The 18182-nt window shown below is 41.5% G+C and overlaps 1 protein-coding gene across 1 annotated transcript in view; it reads right to left on the bottom strand.

Annotated features, from left to right (window-relative positions):
* CACHD1 (cache domain containing 1) overlaps window positions 1–18182 on the bottom strand; it is a 209574-nt gene that overhangs the window by 21273 nt on the left and 170119 nt on the right. Inside the window, 7 exon segments of the mRNA XM_019449018.2 lie at window positions 4669–4779; window positions 5315–5496; window positions 6197–6339; window positions 9493–9661; window positions 14298–14415; window positions 15235–15358; window positions 16494–16643. Coding sequence (XP_019304563.1) covers window positions 4669–4779; window positions 5315–5496; window positions 6197–6339; window positions 9493–9661; window positions 14298–14415; window positions 15235–15358; window positions 16494–16643 — 997 coding nt within the window.

The following is an 18182-nucleotide window of genomic DNA, read 5'->3' on the forward strand; positions in this document are numbered from 1 at the left end:
GGGGATAGTCTTACCTACCTTGCAAAGGCTTAAATGAGACAGTGTTTACAATGCTTAGCAAGCTGCCCAACCTATCCAAAATACCCAATAAAAAGAAGTTACTCAAAAGAAAACCCATCAGGGCTTAAAGCTCAGGGCTGGACAGAGAGTGAACTTACTATTCTTCCAGACAAATGCTAGCTATAGAAGAAGCATGGACTTTTCACTTGAAGCCTAGGTTCTTTCTAATCTGTGATCATGGGCAGTTATGGGGTTTGGGTTACTTGGCCAATGAGCTCCGGGACCTTTGTGGCTGGGAATTGGGTTTACCCAACTTGGGACATTACAGGTGCCCATCATTACCATCATCCACCCATCCACCCAAACACTGATGTGTTTATAAAAGAAAAATGGTGTTGTTATTGACAAAAATCTTAGAAATTTTAAATGGAAAGCTCAGAAGAAAATTCCCAAAGTAAAATCACCTTTTGGAAAATCAAAACCTGGGAGTGAAATCAGCTTTGCTACGTAGGCAACTGTCCCCCTTCTGGTTACTGTCAACATTGATACTAACTTATATAATCTCCAACTCTCTCCCCCGAAAAAACCACTAGCAAAAGGGACAGTGAAATTTGTCAGAGCTTTGCTGTCAAAACTGTGTTTGGCATGAGATGAAGGAGGGCCATGCTGTGCGATTATTTGAGAGGCTACTGCCTCAGTAAGAGCCTGGAGTATTGTTACCGAAGTAACTTAAATTCTACCATGGGAGAAATCCAAGACTCAGTTGCCTTACACAGGATTTATGTTTTGTAGCAAATCATGTTTTGAAGTATCAGTCAAAAGAAGTTTAAGCCTCTCTTACTTTTCCAGGAGAGAGTGAGGGATCCAAACCATAGGTACCATTATGATAATATTTACTGAGTGGTCAGAACTGATAGGCACTCTGGTGGGCGTTTCAATACATCATTTCAATTATTTCTCACAAAAACTTTATGAGGCATTATCATTTCCAGAGAACTGAAGCTTGGAAACAAAGTATTTGGCCAAAGTCACACAGTGAATAACTAGTGGAAGCAAGAATGGAAGCTCAGTGTCCTCAACTTCAGAGCACACGCTCCTAACTGGTGTGTTAATACTGCTTCCTTAGAGATGCAGTACATTCAAGAGTTTCCAAGCAATTTCACATGACGTACTCCATTTCCTGTGACAACATCAGAAAGGAATTACAGCTCCCATTCTATAAATGAAAAATTAAGCTTAGAATGGCTAAAAGACTTAAAAAGATTGACCACCGTTTACTTATGACACAGAGACCAGTATGCGATTCTGGTTCGTTCTACAATACTATACCTGACTCAGTGAAAAATACAACTCAGGTTTTTCGGGACAAGTTGATTTTGTTCCTAAACTTCCCCTATATGATTACCATCGGCTCCGACATGATCAACGTGCTGAAGGACAAGCAAGCATGTTGCCCATGTAAGTCTGGTATTCATATTTTTACCTGCATTTCAAAACTGTACAGTTACCATAGCAACACATAAAGAATGCCATAGAAAAATCAAACCAAGCCTACATTTCAAGGTTCAAAGGACCATGCTGTTTGCAGCACTTCCAGGAGATTTTCACTGCCAAAGACTCACCTGACCAGTCCTTTAATCCCTGACTATACTTCATCATCTCTGCTAGCATTACCATTCTCCAAAGAATGCACGAGTAGATTCTCAGGCCGCTAATAATGCTCATGGAAGAATCCCCAGTGCAGTTACTGTGAGTAACCGATGAGTGAACGCTGAGCTAGAAAAACCCCTCCCCAAATTATCAGCCAAACCAGTTCTGAAAACCAAGGCTGAAGGAGATTGCTTCCTGGCTAGTTGAATGCTACCTTAAATTCTCTTTTCTGACCTATTAAAATGCCAGAAGTTTAAAGCTGGAATAGGACATTACAAGTAACTGTCATTTATTTGGGACTGCCCATGGTCAAGTGCAGTGCTAGACAGTTCACAGTCATCAACTGCAATTTCTCATTATATCAGTTCAACCCTGGCATCATCACCCGTTTCATAAGTGAGGCTTTGAGAACTCATGGAACGTAGTAATATTACAAGTATTTAACATTTATTGAGGCCTTACCATGTGCCAGGCACCATTCTAAGGGCTTTACATATATTATTTCACATAATCCCTAATCATCTGAGATAGGCCTTAATATTCTTTTTATTTTTGTTATTTTTAAATCTTTTTTTTTAAGTTTATTTATTTTGAAAGAGAGAGAGACAGTGTGAGGGGGGAAAGGGGGCAGAGAGAGGGAGGGCAGAGAATCCCAAGCAGGCTCCATACTGTCAGTGCAGAGCCTGAGGCGGGGCTTGAACTCACGATCGTGAGATCGTGACCTGAGCAGAAACCAAGAGTCAGACACTTAACCAACTGAGTCACCCAGGCACCCCAACCTTAATAACCTTTTTAAAAATATATTTATCGAGAGTGAGCAAGAGACTATGCGTGTGCATGAACAGGGGACGGGCAGAGGGACAGGGAGAGAGAGAATCCCAAGCAGGTTCCAAAACGGGACTTGATTTACAACCACCAGATCATGACCTGAGCCGAAATGAAGAGTCTGATGCTTAACCAACTGCGACACCCAGGCTACCCTATCCTTCTTTCAGAAATGAGGGAACCAAGGCAAAAAGGAACTCGTTTATAGTCATAGAAGTAGTAAATGGCAAACACACATTACCAGAGTGGAATCACATCTTAGGAGGAGGTTAGGTTCTCAAGTTGGCCCATGAGACCAAAATCACCGGTAATCACCTGAACAAAGTACATCCATTAAAGCTACAGTTGCTTTAGTTGAGAACCAGAAGTGGTAGTTGCCCTGTGTTCTCAACTAGGCGGAGTGAAAAATACACAGCTTTAAGTCATAAAAGCATGCTCAGCTAAGGAAGATGTTCAAATGATCAAGTCCACGGGACTGCATATTGATCAAAGCAAGAGCAGATGCTCATTCCTGGAATACACTCTCAGTGAATGACTGGTGGGCAGGACCCAGGATTTCAATGGCCACTTTTCACTCTTGTTAAAGTTGAAGAACTAACCTTGGATAGGTTAAGCACATTGTGAAAAGTAGCCAATTAAGGGAATTGAAGGTTTTTCTAACTTGAAATCCCATCATATTTCCATCATGCTTCATTTGGGCTGACATCATAAATATTTATACATTAGCTAAATGAAGCTTCTTTAACCCATTCAAATTTCAACAAAAACATGTCCACAAATGTAAAAGAGCACTAAAATCTGCACCTCTCTGTGGCCACCCCCTCCCCCCGACACACACAAGAATACTGTATAGAAGAGATAATGGCATAACGAGCAGCAGGTAGCAGAGTCCGATGGAACAGATACCAAGAAAGACACACACAGGCAGTCATTCTCTTCCTGCCACCCCTACCCCCAACATCTGAAGCCCAGTGCTGGCCCATTGTCATTGTCATCAAAGACCAAGGTGATTGCTGTCTCCTCAAGCCACCTTGTTTACTTTTTCCCAACTGATTAGAATATATGGGAGATGTCAAGTCTCATTATTCAGACAATAGTAGGGTATGCCTGACAGATGGTCTGTTAAGGAAAACATTGAAAAGTTCTGTTCTAAATAGGTGTTTACTTGTTCATATGTGACAGAGCCAAAAAGATACCATGCCCTGCAAAACAATCACTGTTTGGCTGGCGGCAGGACCCTGCTTTCCATGGAGACACAGGTCATGATATTGAAATTCCAACACAGTACTGCTTTCCCAATTCTTGCTCCCAATGAACTTGCGTTAGAAGAATTCTCCTGAATGTCAATCATCTGATACATAATGAGCACCAGCGAAAAGCATAAAGTTAAGCAAGAAAAATCTGTCTCCCATAAATTTTAAGGCATCATTATAGGTACCAGTCAAAATATGGGCTTTCTTGGTTGCTAGGGAAAAACATCTATTTGTATAATGAAGGGATTAAAACAATGTATGTGACCTGCCTTTCTACCCAATGTTTCACTGACATTTGTCGCTTAAATACTGAAACCTCAAAAGTCTGAAATACAAAGCACCCGGAATGTATTTACAGTCATGCTGACATTTAATAGCACTGTTGGAAAGTCAGTTTTCAAAATGCTTTTTCATTTTTCAAGAGACAGTATAAGGACAAATTAACAATAACAAAAATAACAAACTCCTATATAATTCTAAGAAGTTAGAATAAAAGAGGTAATAAAATTGGGGTCTTGATACTTTTTTTTTCCTTCACTACACATGCTCCTTTGCTTGGGAAAGTATTCTCTGGTAATAACGGTCAGGCTCTTGTTGGGATTTCTTCAATTGGTTAAGATTGGTATTTCTACAAACTGCCCTACGGATTCTATCTTTTTCTTCTTCTAAAGGATCTTCTTCATAATAGGACTAAGAGCTTTTCATTGACTCAATCACATGATGATCTTGTGAAGTAGGTATTATCCCCATTTTACAGAGAACAGGAGGAAGCTCAGGAAATCCATGAGGACACTGCTAGAGAAGATATTCAAACCCCAGACTGCTCACATCAAAGATCATGCTTTTGCCACTAATCCTTGGTTGTCTACTCTACTTCCAAATTTTCAAAATATTCTTGAGGTGTTTAAAAAAATGACTAAAATATTAATTAAAATATTACCTGGATGAATGTATCGTGTGACTGATGGTTACTACATAACCAGCTCCTCCAACATCCAAATAAGGGCCAGTCAGAGAAATCAAGCCTGGATTAGCCACCGCATGGAGATACCTAACAGACAAGACAAAGTCGTGTTATCTTTAGGGTATGAAAAAACTCTCTAAATTTCAAAGAAAAGTGAACTTGTAAAAAAAAGTTTCTGAATTTATATATGTTCATTTTTTCATAGGTCATATATGAGCTATAATTTGATGCCATGATCATGTGCAGTGACATTAAATATCCCCATTATGGGCATATTACATACAAGGTAAGACTGAAACAAAATACCCAAAGGAATAGAAATGGCCAAGTATAAAAACATTACATACAAGGTAAGACTGAAACAAAATACCCAAAGGAATAGAAATGGCCAAGTATAAAACATCAGTCTCAAAATTTCAGTAAGAGATGAAAACACTGTAGACAGAGGAAACCCACAAATCTGTTAATACTGCATTAAAAAAAAAGATTCAAAAACATGTTTTCACTGCCATAAAAGTATCTTCTTTAATGTGACTGCCTGAAGTTGCTTTATTGTATGTACTTATCATGTCTCTCCAGGATTTGGGGGGAACCTTTGATAATGGAAGCTCCTAAAACTCACCATTGTCTCCTAGTGGGATCAAATGCTTTGTCCATGAGGGAACCAGGATAAATTCTGAGGACGCCATTGGGTGTTGCTATGTAACGGCGGACAATGTACGTGTTCAGGCTACTCATTTCCATTTGTGTCATCCATTCATCTGTGACGTGGCTGGTGGCCATTACTTCATTCCTGACAGAGAACTGGGAAACAAAGGAAGACATGGCAGGGATCCTTTAAGACTCACATGAAAAGAGAGTGGGCTGCTGGCAGGGCTTCCTAAAGCTCTCTTGCAGAGAAGCCAAGCCCAATTACTTCTTAAAAATCTTTCCACAGCAGATGGATACAGCCAAACTTGGTGAAAACAAAAGCTCCCTGAAACATAGTCAGTGGATGTGTGATTTACTCAATTGTTCATCCTAGTGAGGCTTTCTGCATTTAAGAAGAAAGATCCTATAGTGAAGCATCAAACACACACACACACACACACACACACACACGCACACGCACGCGCACGCACACGCACATCCCAGCTAAATCTCTGCTCTTTAAACTTCGTCATGTTTATGTCAACAAACCATAGGGGAACTTTACTTCTTTCCCCTGGGAAAAATGGGGCTGGGAAAGTTCCACTGATCTCTAAGTCACACCCCCCTACCTAGAAAACTCCTAGTGCATCTAAGGCCTGAAAGAGATTCTTCATCTGGCCCACAGGGCTTCTTAATCCCTCGGTAGGGTCATCGCCGACCAGCCTCCCGGGGGCCACACGCTGTCTTTCTGGCTCTCCAGCTGAGAGGCACAGATCCAGAGCTGGGCTTCCCGCTTCAAAGGTTCACTGACAGTGCCCCCTCCCAGGCCTGTGGAGGGGGTACGGCAGAAGTGGGGCCCCAGGCCAGCACTCACTTTGAGCCCTGGGTTAGCAATGAGGCGGGTGTTGTCACTGAGATAGGCCGTGTAGTGTTCCACCATTCGCTTTGTCTCTGGCTGGCTGAGGTGTTCGTATGGGGAGGAAAAGCTGCCAGCAGACAGCATGACAGTTGGACTTTCTGAAAGAGAAGCAAACAAAGCCAGGCCTGAGAACACGGAGACTTCATCTCAGGCCCAAACAAAAGCATCGCTAAGGCTCTGCCAATCTGTTAGCTATGGTGGCCTCAAGTCTTCCACAGGGAGAGCAAACAACTCAACACTAAGAGCTTAGAAGGAAAAAGCCCTCATTCTCTCCCCTCAGGGAGTTTATAGTCATGAGTGAACCATAAGAGATACATGTACAAACAGATACAAGTGCCTAAAATGCAAATGCTCAAAATCTTTTAAGTCTACACATAGTATCTCACACTTACTAGGATTAAGGAACAGCATAGCACATGGAGCCAGACTAGGTTGAGTCTCAGCTCGACCATTTCCTGGCCACGTGATGGGGGGTAAGTTGTAATGTATGTGATGCTTTTGTCATCTGCAAAGTAGGCAATTATAGCACCAATACATCAGTGAATTTATGTAAAGCAAATGAGTTGATAAATGTAAAGCTTGTAGAATGGTGCCAGAGCATGTGACAAATGCCTTGTGAGTGTTAACTACGACTGTCCATATTGGTACTAATATTTCAAAGGAAGGAAAAATGGAATTGTGGAGTCAATGCAAAAAATCAAATAAAAAAATTCTTCGCACAGACAGGGATAGCCAAACTTGGCATAAACAAAAGTTTATAGACTGGTTACTGTAGGTATGATTTAATTGTTGGTCCTAAGAGGAAAACCCAGTTTGATCTATTTAAGCCCCAAATCCTCACAGTGAATTACATTATGAAACAAAAACTGACATTTCTGTGAAATTTCTTACTTCAATTTTACATTTTTAGACTCTTTAGGAAAGCACCAGTCATATGTCCAATCTCAAATCTGTAGGTCATTTTCCATTCTTTTTGTTAGTTCTCACTCATGGTATCTTGTTTCCTTGTGGCCTGGCTACCTCTGATGCAGGACATGGCATTTAAAAATAAATTTCTGGAAAGAGTTGAATCCTAACAGGATGAGGGAGTCCTTTCTACAGAGAGGACTGTTGTTTGATTCTGCCAGGTGCCACACCCCAAGATGAGGCAGGGTGGGTAGATGGAGACAGTTCTCAATAAGATGACAGGGTACCAGTCTAAGAGCTGCATTATGGAGCTTTGGTGTTCAACATTCAACTAGTCCATGACTAGTTAATGTGTGAGTTTCCTTAGACCACTCAGATGGTAGGAATCAAGTCAAGGGCTTCTTTAGTTTCAATTCACACATACCCTAAAGATGGAGGGTAACAGAGGAGGGGCAGAGAGAGAGAGGGAGACACAGAATCTGAAGCAGGCTTCAGGCTCTGAGCTGTCAGCACAGAGCCTGATGCAGGGTTTGAACTCACAAGCTGTGAGATCATGACCTGCACCGAAGTCAGATGCTTAACTAAGACACCCAGGTACCCCCCCTAAAGCACAGCTTAATTTCACAGTTGTTTCTCCTGGATTGGTAAATAGGTGCATTGCAAATGTGGCTTTAACAGTGGCCTCCTTCTCTGGGTTCTTCTTTTCTCCTAGACTTGGATCCAATTCCTAGCTACCATGTTAGTTCTTTGATACTTTTCAGGAAGATTTTTTTTTCCCCTCAAGTTGCTATCCATTTTCGGTTATCCTCAGTAGGACAGGTCAGAATTATGTAGTCTGCTAATATCAAAAGATACTGCTTCCAGTAATGCTAATTCTCATGATACCACCATGGCATAGCCTGGGAGATTAGTGTTATATTCCTATCGAGGAGAAGAAAACAAAAGCTTAAAAAGGTAAGTCTGCCTAGCAGTGTGCTGTGGATTCATGTGCATATGCTCATGAGGTCTTCCGGGCACAGATGTGCCAGAGAGGGAGGACAGTCCTTGAACTCAAAGAACTTAGGAGCCGGTTGGAGAGACCAGAAATTTTTTTAAAAAAGAAAAACAACAAAATAAGAATTATACAATAATATAAAAAACACCAAAATGCTTCAGGGACAAAAGAGTAGGGCCAAAGGAGAGACAATGAAAGTGGGCCTTTCTTGTAGTGACAGAGACTGGCCATTTGCGCAAAGGCTGATGCACTTTGAGGGAGAAATGCGGATTGAGAGAGAAAACTTAAAAAAGTCCTCTTTGTGTACCGAGAAAGACAATGTCCCTCCTTCAGCCCTCTTGATGGGGGTTCTGACATATATTTAACACTTTGCCTCAAAATCCCTATCATCGATAGGGATTTGCCAGTTATCTAAGGAGTCTTAGTCACCTTTCTGAATCCAAACAATTTCCAACAGTGAAGAAGAGAGTGCTTGTTTCGCAGTACTAGGAGTCCTGCACGAATGTCCAGTATGTGCCTGGCACATGGTGGCATGCAATAAAAGGTGGCACCATGGCACAGAAGGAGCGGGAGTCACATTTCAGCCTTGCTACTTTCTGAGGGAGCTTGGGAAAATTTTGAATTCTGATAAATCCATATGTCCTCATCTACAGGAGCTAATCGCTTCCTTTGAATTATCTGCCTATTTCCTACGCTCTTTTGGAGACAGGGGCCCGCGACAGAAACAGGTATGCTATGTAGATATATGGGCATGCTACCCTTGAATCCCATTTACTATTTCTCCACGTCTTACCCTGTAGCCCTATATCTCCTTGTCTCCATATCTTTGGGCTGGCCTCTAATGGGCCAGACTGGTGACTATCTGACGGACTGCCTTTGGGCTACGAAAACCTCTCTGCCTAGCATTAGCAGAAAGCTGAAAGATACAAAGGAATATGAAAGTCCAGCTCCCTCTCCTCAGTCTGGGCAAACTCTGCAGTGTAATTTACACTCCAAAGCCCCGCTACGGGATTAGGCTGAGGCTGGGACTTCACCGAAAATCCAACTCTTGCTTGCTTTCTCCTCCTTCGCTATCCTGTTTCCCTCACTTCTTCCCTAGTTTCTTCTTAGAGCCCATCCTTAATAAATCACCAACACACAAATCCTCATCTGCCAGAGAACCGGACCCAAGGCAAGGCCTCATACGGTTTTCACATTTGTATCCCCAAACTAGCACTGCTGCCATTCAACATCCAGGTGTTTTTTCGTTTTTGTTGTTTTAGTTTTTTTCCCTCTAAATTCAAGCAGGTATTTATCGTGAGCTGCTATGAGTAAGCCCACAAAGGAAACTGCAAAGTGCAAAGGGCCTCACCTAGAGTCGCCAGCTGTTTGAAGTGAAGGCAGGCGCTAGGCTGGCCCAGGAGGTCCAGCCGGTGGTAGAGCAGCTTGCTGCTGGGGACGGTGTTGAGGTTTTTCAGTTGTTTGACGGGTATTTCCGGTTGTATCACCACAATACAGAGAATAAAGGAAGTGTCTTGTACCTGGAAAAATCAGTAAAGAATTTCTAATCCAGAAAACACAGGTTCCTAGAGGTAGTGACTTCACCTACATTATTTTCTGCTATCTCTGTCTCTATCCCACACAGAAAAATATTTGATGAGTGAATGAAAGCTGCGAGGATGGGGTGAGAGAACATATCTCTGGCAAATGACTACATGTTCTATTTTCCTTTCTGATGGAGGGAAAAGAACGTATGTAACAGAAAATCATGGAGCTAATGAAGGGATTACAGAATAGTCCCTTTGGAACAGCAACCCTATGGCCTTTTTGCTTATTTAAGCTGACAAATACAAGTTGGAGCACGGCACGAAAATACAGCACTTACTTCTGTTTGGATTTGAAATGTATTTCAAAATATATAGTTGGTTTTGCAATGAGTATTCCAAGAATTGACTACTTCAAAAGCCAATTCTAAATTTATGTACACAGCCCATATAGAATCTGGTTTATTCATTGTATTCCTGACTAATGCTTTCTCCTTTCCTGGTTGGAGATGGACAGGATCTCAGACTCGTGAAAAGTACAAATCCCATGGCTGCCTCACAAAGCCTGCCTGACTTATCATTTCAGACCAGAATAGGCAAATGTACCGTAGCTCAGCCTAATTTATCAAGCTCCTATGTACAAATAGGAATACTTCCAAACCCATTTGGCTCTCAGAAATGGACACATAAGTAAAGTTCTTGGGAAAAACCGTCTACCAATGAATCAAAACCGAGGCAAGCTACTTAATTCTAGTTTCTTAAAGTTAAAAATACAAGACAGCCAAACTTCTGTAAGTCCATTAAAGAAGGAGCAGGCCGAATCTATCTGAAAGATGGTTTGTCAACAAATGGAAAGGGTGATAGCCAGAACTAAGTTAAAACCATAGGACAATGAGAAGTAATGCAGCCCAAAGGATTAATTTCATAATCAAGGAGAAATTTAAGTAGGCAGGTTAGAGTTAAGTATAATTTAGGGTTTACGAAGATGGCTGCAGAATCTCTTTAAACATGGGAGAAATTTGCATCTTCCTGGAACTGCTGTCAAGGATATTCAGTTAGATTAGCAAATTTAATTCTCTTCCTCCACCCACAAATTAGAAAATAATAGTGTTCTCAAGTGGCATTTACTATTTCCCCTCTTCCCAACGCACGCAGTCACCTTTGTGTGCTGTGTTACATGTTCCAAGGAACCAAAAGACAGAACACTTCGTCAGAAGGACCAGAATTGTAGGATCGGGTCTGTTCTATAAGAGAACAATTGGAAGTTGCCCTAAGCATCTACACCTGGGTGGCTCAGTTGGTTGAGTGTCCAACTTTGGCTCAGGTCATGATCTCACGGCTCATGAGTTTGAGCCCCATGTCGGGCTCTGTGCTGACAGCTCAGAGCCTGGAGCTTGCTTCAGATTCTGTGTCTCCCTCTATCTCTCTGCCCCTCTCCCACTCACTCTCTCTTTCAAAAATAAATAAAAATGTTTAAAAAAAATTTAAAAAGTTACCCTAAGCATCTAAAAGAAACACTTCAATAGTTCTTAGTTGGAAAGGAAAACTGATTCCAGTACAGGTCTTCTTATTGTGTTCTTAGCTGAAACAGTCTTTGCATTAAGGAACCATAATGTATCTAGAAGGGCTCTCCAGCACCGGGGAGTATTTTTTTTCACTGATTGCCCACGGGACTCACGTTTTAAAGTGAGCCATTCCTGTGTCACACAGGAACACTGTAATATCTTCTGAAGTCAGTACTTTCTTCTGTCTCGGTATGCAGTCTCCTCAAATGCTCAAAGATGGACTTGAGCTGCACAGTGACAGAGTAGTAATCTCTTAATGCTGCTAACATAATCTCTCACATTCTATTTAAATTAAGTCAGTGAAATATAATCCATAAGTATCTGCTGTATCTATGGATGCTAAGCAGTTCAAATAATTATTCTCAATATAAGCTGAATCTATTTGAATTACATTTAGTAGAAGGATCCATTTTATTCCTGAAGACGGGGGGGAGTATATGTTCCCCCCCACCCCGCACAAAGATAACTTAAAATTATATGCTCTTTTGGCCGGGTAACCTGGCAAGCCTCTTTAACTTCAATCTCATTATTTATTATCTCTTTACTTTTTCACTTCATAGCGATGTTCTTGACAGTTTCAGAATTCTGAGAGAGCTAACACTTCTACCTGAAGTGATTACACGATTGTATCCATTTGGCTACATAGAATGGCCAGAATTTCTTGGTATCACTGAAGTAAAACTATCTTAAGATGATACTTCTTTCCAAAATGTTAACATTGGGTTTATTTACTGTGTAAAAAGGGTCTTAAAAATGCCTGTATCTCCTTTCTCTTTCTAATAAAAAATTCATTTTCTTAAAGATTTTGTTTGTAAGTAATACCCACACATGGGTCTTGAACTCATAATCCCAAGAGCAAGAGTCACACGCTCCACCGACTGAGATGGTCAGGTGCCCATCCACCTTTCTCTTAATGCCAACAAAATAAGGTAGAGATTTTCTCAGGATGCAATGGAGCTGCTTTCAATTAGGATATATTAGTGGTACATAATCTCCGATTTCAAATATAAAAGTATTTTTCAGTGGAGTATTCTGGTGTATGGCTTACTCTTTCTTTTAAAAAAATTTTTTTTGATGTTTATTTATTTTTGAGAGAGACAGACACAGCACGAGCAGGGGAGGGACAGAGAGAGACACACACACACAGAACCTGAAGCAAGCTCCAGGCTCCGAGCTGTCAGCACAGAGCCCAGCACGGGACTGGAACTCATGAGCTGCGAGTTCATGACCTGAGCCAAAGTTGGATGCTTAACTGACTGAGCTATCCAGGTGCCCCATAACTTACCCTTTCTGATGTGAAAATTAAGCCATTCATTCTTATTTACAAATGATGTAACAATAAGGGCATGTGATGCAATCATTCTCAAAAAAAATACTGAAAATGAGCTAAGAGAATTTCAAAATACTTTTGACTATCCTGAACTCTGTATTATCAAACAGTAAAATACCAGAAGAGGGGCCTGGGTGGCTTAGTCAGTTAAGCATCCGACTTCGGCTCAGGTCATGATCTCACAGTTCAAGGGTTCAAGCCCCACATCGGGCTCTGTGCTGACAGCTCAGAGCTGGGAGCCTGCTTCATATTCTGTCTCCCTCTCTCTCTGTCCCCATCCCTGCTCATGCTCTTTCTCTCTCTCTCTCTCTCAAAAATAAACACTAAAACAAAAAAAACAAAAAACCAGTAGAATCAGGCTTGCAAACTGCGAGTTTCTCAAAAGATTTCATTTATTATTTTGTTTGCTTTTACTTCCGTCATAGAAATCAATGTTGCCACAATGATCCTTTAAGAACGGAACAAGAAGGTCGGAGGACAGTCCTGTCTAAAGGCATGTTGGCTACTTCCAATTCCTGTCATTCCTATACCAGACAGAGATGCTGGGTCAAGCTGTCTGTCTGCATCCACCACTGGGCTGGATGCTCTATGAGGGCAGAGAGAGGAGCATTCCTCTATTTCCTTCTTAGCTCACAGTTAGATATTCAGTAAGTCATTCTTAAAGAGATGAATATGTAGATCCATTTAGAGTCGATGGGTTAAACACCAGATATGGCCATGTAAGGGAATTAAAGGTGGTTAAAAAAATGAAAGTCCACTCTACTTTTGGCCAACTGCAATGTCAAGAACCCCATAACAGCATTGATTCTCTGCAGGGAAGAGGGAGTAAAGGGCAGTGACAAGAGTACTGTGGGCACTGTGTGCTTGAACCCCTGACTGAGGGCCTGCTATCTGAATGAAGCTAGTCAAAGGAAGCTGAAGTGGGGGCCACAGGCGATCACTTCACTGTCCATCTGCTGGTGGTGAACATTCTAATCCGAAAGTTTCTTTGCCTTGGAAAATGTCAGTAGAGGGCATTTATGCTTTCATATCTTTTCTAAGTTTATTTACTTATTTTGAGTGAGAGAGAGCATGCACAGGATGGGCAGAGAGAGAGAATCCCAAGCAGGATCTACAATGCCAGTGCAAGGAGCCCGATATGGGGCTCGAACCCACAAACCCATGACATCATGACCTAAGCCGAAATCAAGAGTCAGATGCTTAACCGACTGAGTCGCCTATATGCCCCTCATATCTCTTTTTCAACTCCTAACTTCCACAACCCGAGTTTAAAATGATTAAACACACACACACACACACACACACACACACACACCTCACTGGATATAATCTAAATGTATATTGATGGACTTATTTAAAGAAATTTGGTCCATCAATTCAACATTACACTACACAGCCACTAAACGTGCATGCACATGCCCAGATATAGATGCCTGTATGTGAACATTTTCTGGAAGCTGATCAAAGTGGTGACTTCTGGGGGAATGGTAGGTCAAGGGCAGGAGAGAGGGAAGGGCAAAGTTTACTTTTTACTTTATATCCTTTTGTACGGTTTGAGTCATTCAACATGAAAAATGATTGCTTTTACAAACAAAAAAGAGGACACCTGTGGAATCTGCTCTTTTTCCAACCCCTTTAAAATTGGTGAGTAACATTATGGGATCTAAGTTCCCTGGAGTTGCTGCATCAGTAGCAATGTAACCCCCAGTTCCCCTGCCAAGACGTCCTGTTAACTCACCATCTTCCAGGCGTAGCTGACATTGTAGGCCTCCTTTCCGGTGGCTCGCAGCTTGTTTATGTGCCAGGACAGGGATGAGTTCACAGGGACGGTGATTATCTGGCTGCCCAGAGGGAGGCTGTGTTGGCAACAGAATGAAATACTTCAGGCAAAAGATAAAATTAAGCTCTTAATTAAAGGCAGAGAAGAAGCTGTGAGTCAATGACCACCTCCTGATTTTGAAAAGCAATGAAGCTCATCACTTTGGAAAGAGATAATGTGAAATTTTCAATTTTGTAAAAGCATGATGTCAGCTCAGCACTAAAAATATTCCTTATGCTCTACTCCTGCCGTCCCCGCTCCCATTCTAATTCTTTCCAGAGACAAACTTGTCTCGAATCACTCAGTCATTAATTTACAGCCAATGAGCACAAAGACCCGTTTCTCTATAGGTTACCATCTGCCAAAATAATGTATCACGGTTGGAAAAAATCCAATCTGTTCTTTATTTCAAAAGAAAATGTTGTATATGATTGTGCTGTCAATGGAATGGATGCTGCTTTGCCAAGCTATTTTTTGGCATGCTCTAAAGCTGGTCCTCAACTTAACCTTCTATTTTACCGTTTTTTTTTTTTCATTTTAGTACAATTGGGAGTTTTTTTTTTTTTAAATGAGATAACATACCTGATTTTATAAATTAATGGCAATGTGAACAAAGAATCTGATTTACAAGACATTTTCCCTAATAGTTTTAAGAGGCTATCTGTTGTTCTACAAAGTTTTACCTACTATTCTTATGAAAAATTCATGGAGGATACTTTTAATAACATTAATTTTTATACTTGTTTTATATCCTATAATACACACTCGTATTGGACCTCAAAAGGTCCTATTTTTTTTCAGGGAAAAAACCAAAAAACAAAAAAAACAACTACTATAACTTTCACCTTTTCCTTACCTTAGGATATTCTGCCGAACCAGCTCAAATTTGGGGATATTTTCGTAATGAATGATGTCAGTATGAAGTGGGGGTTCTGAGAGTAAATATGGCCTGGTGAGAGATGGGTGCATAAGTGTATACCCTGAAATAAAAAAACAAAGACATGAGCTACGGGAAACATGCTGGAAGAAGTGCTGATTCTAATATAAGTGACTATCACACATTTGAAATGTGGGATACCCCGGGATGACTGCCAATACTCAACATCCCAGTGTGTAACTCGCCAGTCCAATAGAAACGGAACTTGTTTTACGTGTTCTTGCGTAAAACTTGAAGTGTAGAAAGATGCCTTAAGTTATGGAACAAGAGTCTAATCGAGAATATCTTGGAGGTACTAGTCACTGGGTTTTCGTTTTTATAAAGACAAAACTATCGGGGCGCTGATAGTTCTATCGGGGCGCCTGGGTGGCTCAGTCGGTTGAGCGTCCGACTTCAGCTCAGGTCACGATCTCCCGGTCCATGAGTTCGAGCCCTGTGTCGGGCTCTGGGCTGATGGCTCGGAGCCTGGAGCCTGCTTCTGATTCTGTGTCTCCCTCTCTCTCTGCCCCTCCCCCGTTCATGCTCTGTCTCTGTCTCACAAATAAATAAACGTTAAAAAAAAAAAATAAAGATGTTCTATCACCTAAACCTTAACACGAGTGAATTTATTTTTTTTTTAAACTTTTTTTTTTAACGTTTATTTATTTTTGAGACAGAGAGAGACAGAGCATGAACGGGGGAGGGGCAGAGAGAGAGGGAGACACAGAATCAGAAGCAGGCTCCAGGCTCTGAGCCATCAGCCCAGGGCCCGATGCGGGGCTTGAACTCACTGACCGCAAGATCGTGACCTGAGCTGAAGTCGGGCGCTTAACCGACTGAGCCACCCAGGCGCCCCAACACGAGTGAATTTAAAGATAAGGATATAGAAAAAATCCAAAGGATCACATTCTATGTGTTATTCAGTCCTGGAGTCTAATTTCCTGATGTTTCAAATAACTGTTACCTACCCCTCAGTGCAATATAGAAACAAATGTGTGTCATTTTCAGGTTCACTCTGCCATCTTCATGGTGTTCCACAAAGAATTTGTTCCACTACAAATGAGCAGTTCTAGGCACACTATTTTTCTGTAAATACTATGATTTTCCTACTTTGTTAGTATCAGAATATCTACAGATCATTTTCTTCAGGTTACAAAAAACAAATCATTCTTCCCTCTGATTAATTTTTAGCCGATTACCTTTGTCATCTATGAGAAAAGTATAGGAAGCCAAAGAATCTTGGTAATACGTCACGTCTTCGAGGATGTAAGCCAGGTTCACGTCCACACCTACAATTCCCAGAAGTAGGTTTCCAAAATAACAGGGTTTACTCACAGTCATTATCAAACCTATGGTTTAAAAACAAAACAAATCCAAGGGATAGCAGAGAATGTACCGAACAAAGACTGGAGTTGTGTGCTAGTGAATCCCAAAGGCTAATATCTGCCCTCTAGCATCTTCTCATCTTGAAGTGACCTGTGTGATCCAGTACCCAACCACTGCCTCCACAGATGGCATAAGTGAGCAAGACTTCAGGAGAAAGAGTCTTCTGTGGGGTTCAGACACCCCAAGTTAATTTCAGAGGCAATTTGTACATTTCCCATTATTTCCTCGCCTGACCAGCCATTCCAGATCAGTGCAAATTATCAGCAGCACTTACTACATCATTCTATTTCCTCAAGTGGGGAAGATTTAACTGTATGTGAAAGACCACTAGCCAAGGAACTGAAAAATGCAGGTTCTAGCCTAGCTGTGCCCCTTCTGCATTTTCCATATGACATCGGACATAACTTCTCTGGGTCCCGCTTTCCACATTTGCTTAAGTGACACAGTGGTAACTGCTTTACTGATTTTTAGGGATTGTTAGACGAAAAGAGATTACAAAGGAATGCTTATAAGGTACTTTATTTCATTAACATAACCTATCAAAAGACTAGAAAATGAGGTGAAAAACCTCAGAAAGATACAGAATCTAGTAAGATCTGACCACTGAGAACTCTGAGCAGCTAAAGAAGACAGTGGGTTTCCAAAGTAATGTATTTCTAGTTGTTCGGGTTAGGAGCTCCTCTACTGTTATGTAAAGGGCTAGACAGTCAGTATTTTAGGCTTTGTGGGCCATAAGTTCTCTGTTGCATATTCTGTATTTATTTTTTTAAAAAAGTTTTGAGGGCACCTGGGTGGCTCAATTAAGTATCTGACTCTTGATTTCAGCTCAGGTGATGACCTAACAGTTTGTGAGTTTGAGCCCCATGTTGGGCTCCAAAACAGCATTGGGATTCTCCTTCTCTCTGCCCTTCCCCCACTCTCTCACTCAAAATAACAAACTTAAAAAAAGCTTTAGGGGTGCTTGGGTGGCTCAGTCAGCTGAGTGTCTGACTCTGGCTCAGGTCATGATCTTGCGGTTTGTGAGTTCGAGCCCCACATCAGCCTTGGAGCCTGGAGCCTACTTCAGATTCCATGTCTCTCTCTCTCTCTCTCTGCTCCTCCCCCACTCATGCTCTTTAATTATAAAAGCCACTCGCAGCTCCAGGCCATATAAAAGCAACAGGATAATCAGGAGAGGGAAAAGCAAAGGCAAAGACCACGTACACGTGTTGGGGGTCAGCGCGTGGCCCTGAGCATCGAACAGCCAGGAGAGCTCCTCCCAGCTCTCCTACTGAGCTGGGTTAAGTGGCGCCACCTCTGTTCATGTGTTGGAGACAAAATGATCTCTAGCACCCCTAGCAGTTCTACAATCCTATGGTTCCAAGTAAAACTCAAAACAAAAAGACGCATAGTGTCTCTCCATCTTACTCCTGTATTTTCCTGCACTTAATGGCAAGTTCATGCCTTAGCAGCACATCAAAAAACTATTCTTCTATAAACACCCAGGAAAGGGAATTGGATAC

The sequence above is a fragment of the Panthera pardus genome, unplaced genomic scaffold (assembly GCF_024362965.1).
Source record: "Panthera pardus isolate Hobbes unplaced genomic scaffold, ASM2436296v1 HiC_scaffold_11, whole genome shotgun sequence".
Lineage (NCBI taxonomy): Eukaryota > Metazoa > Chordata > Mammalia > Carnivora > Felidae > Panthera > Panthera pardus.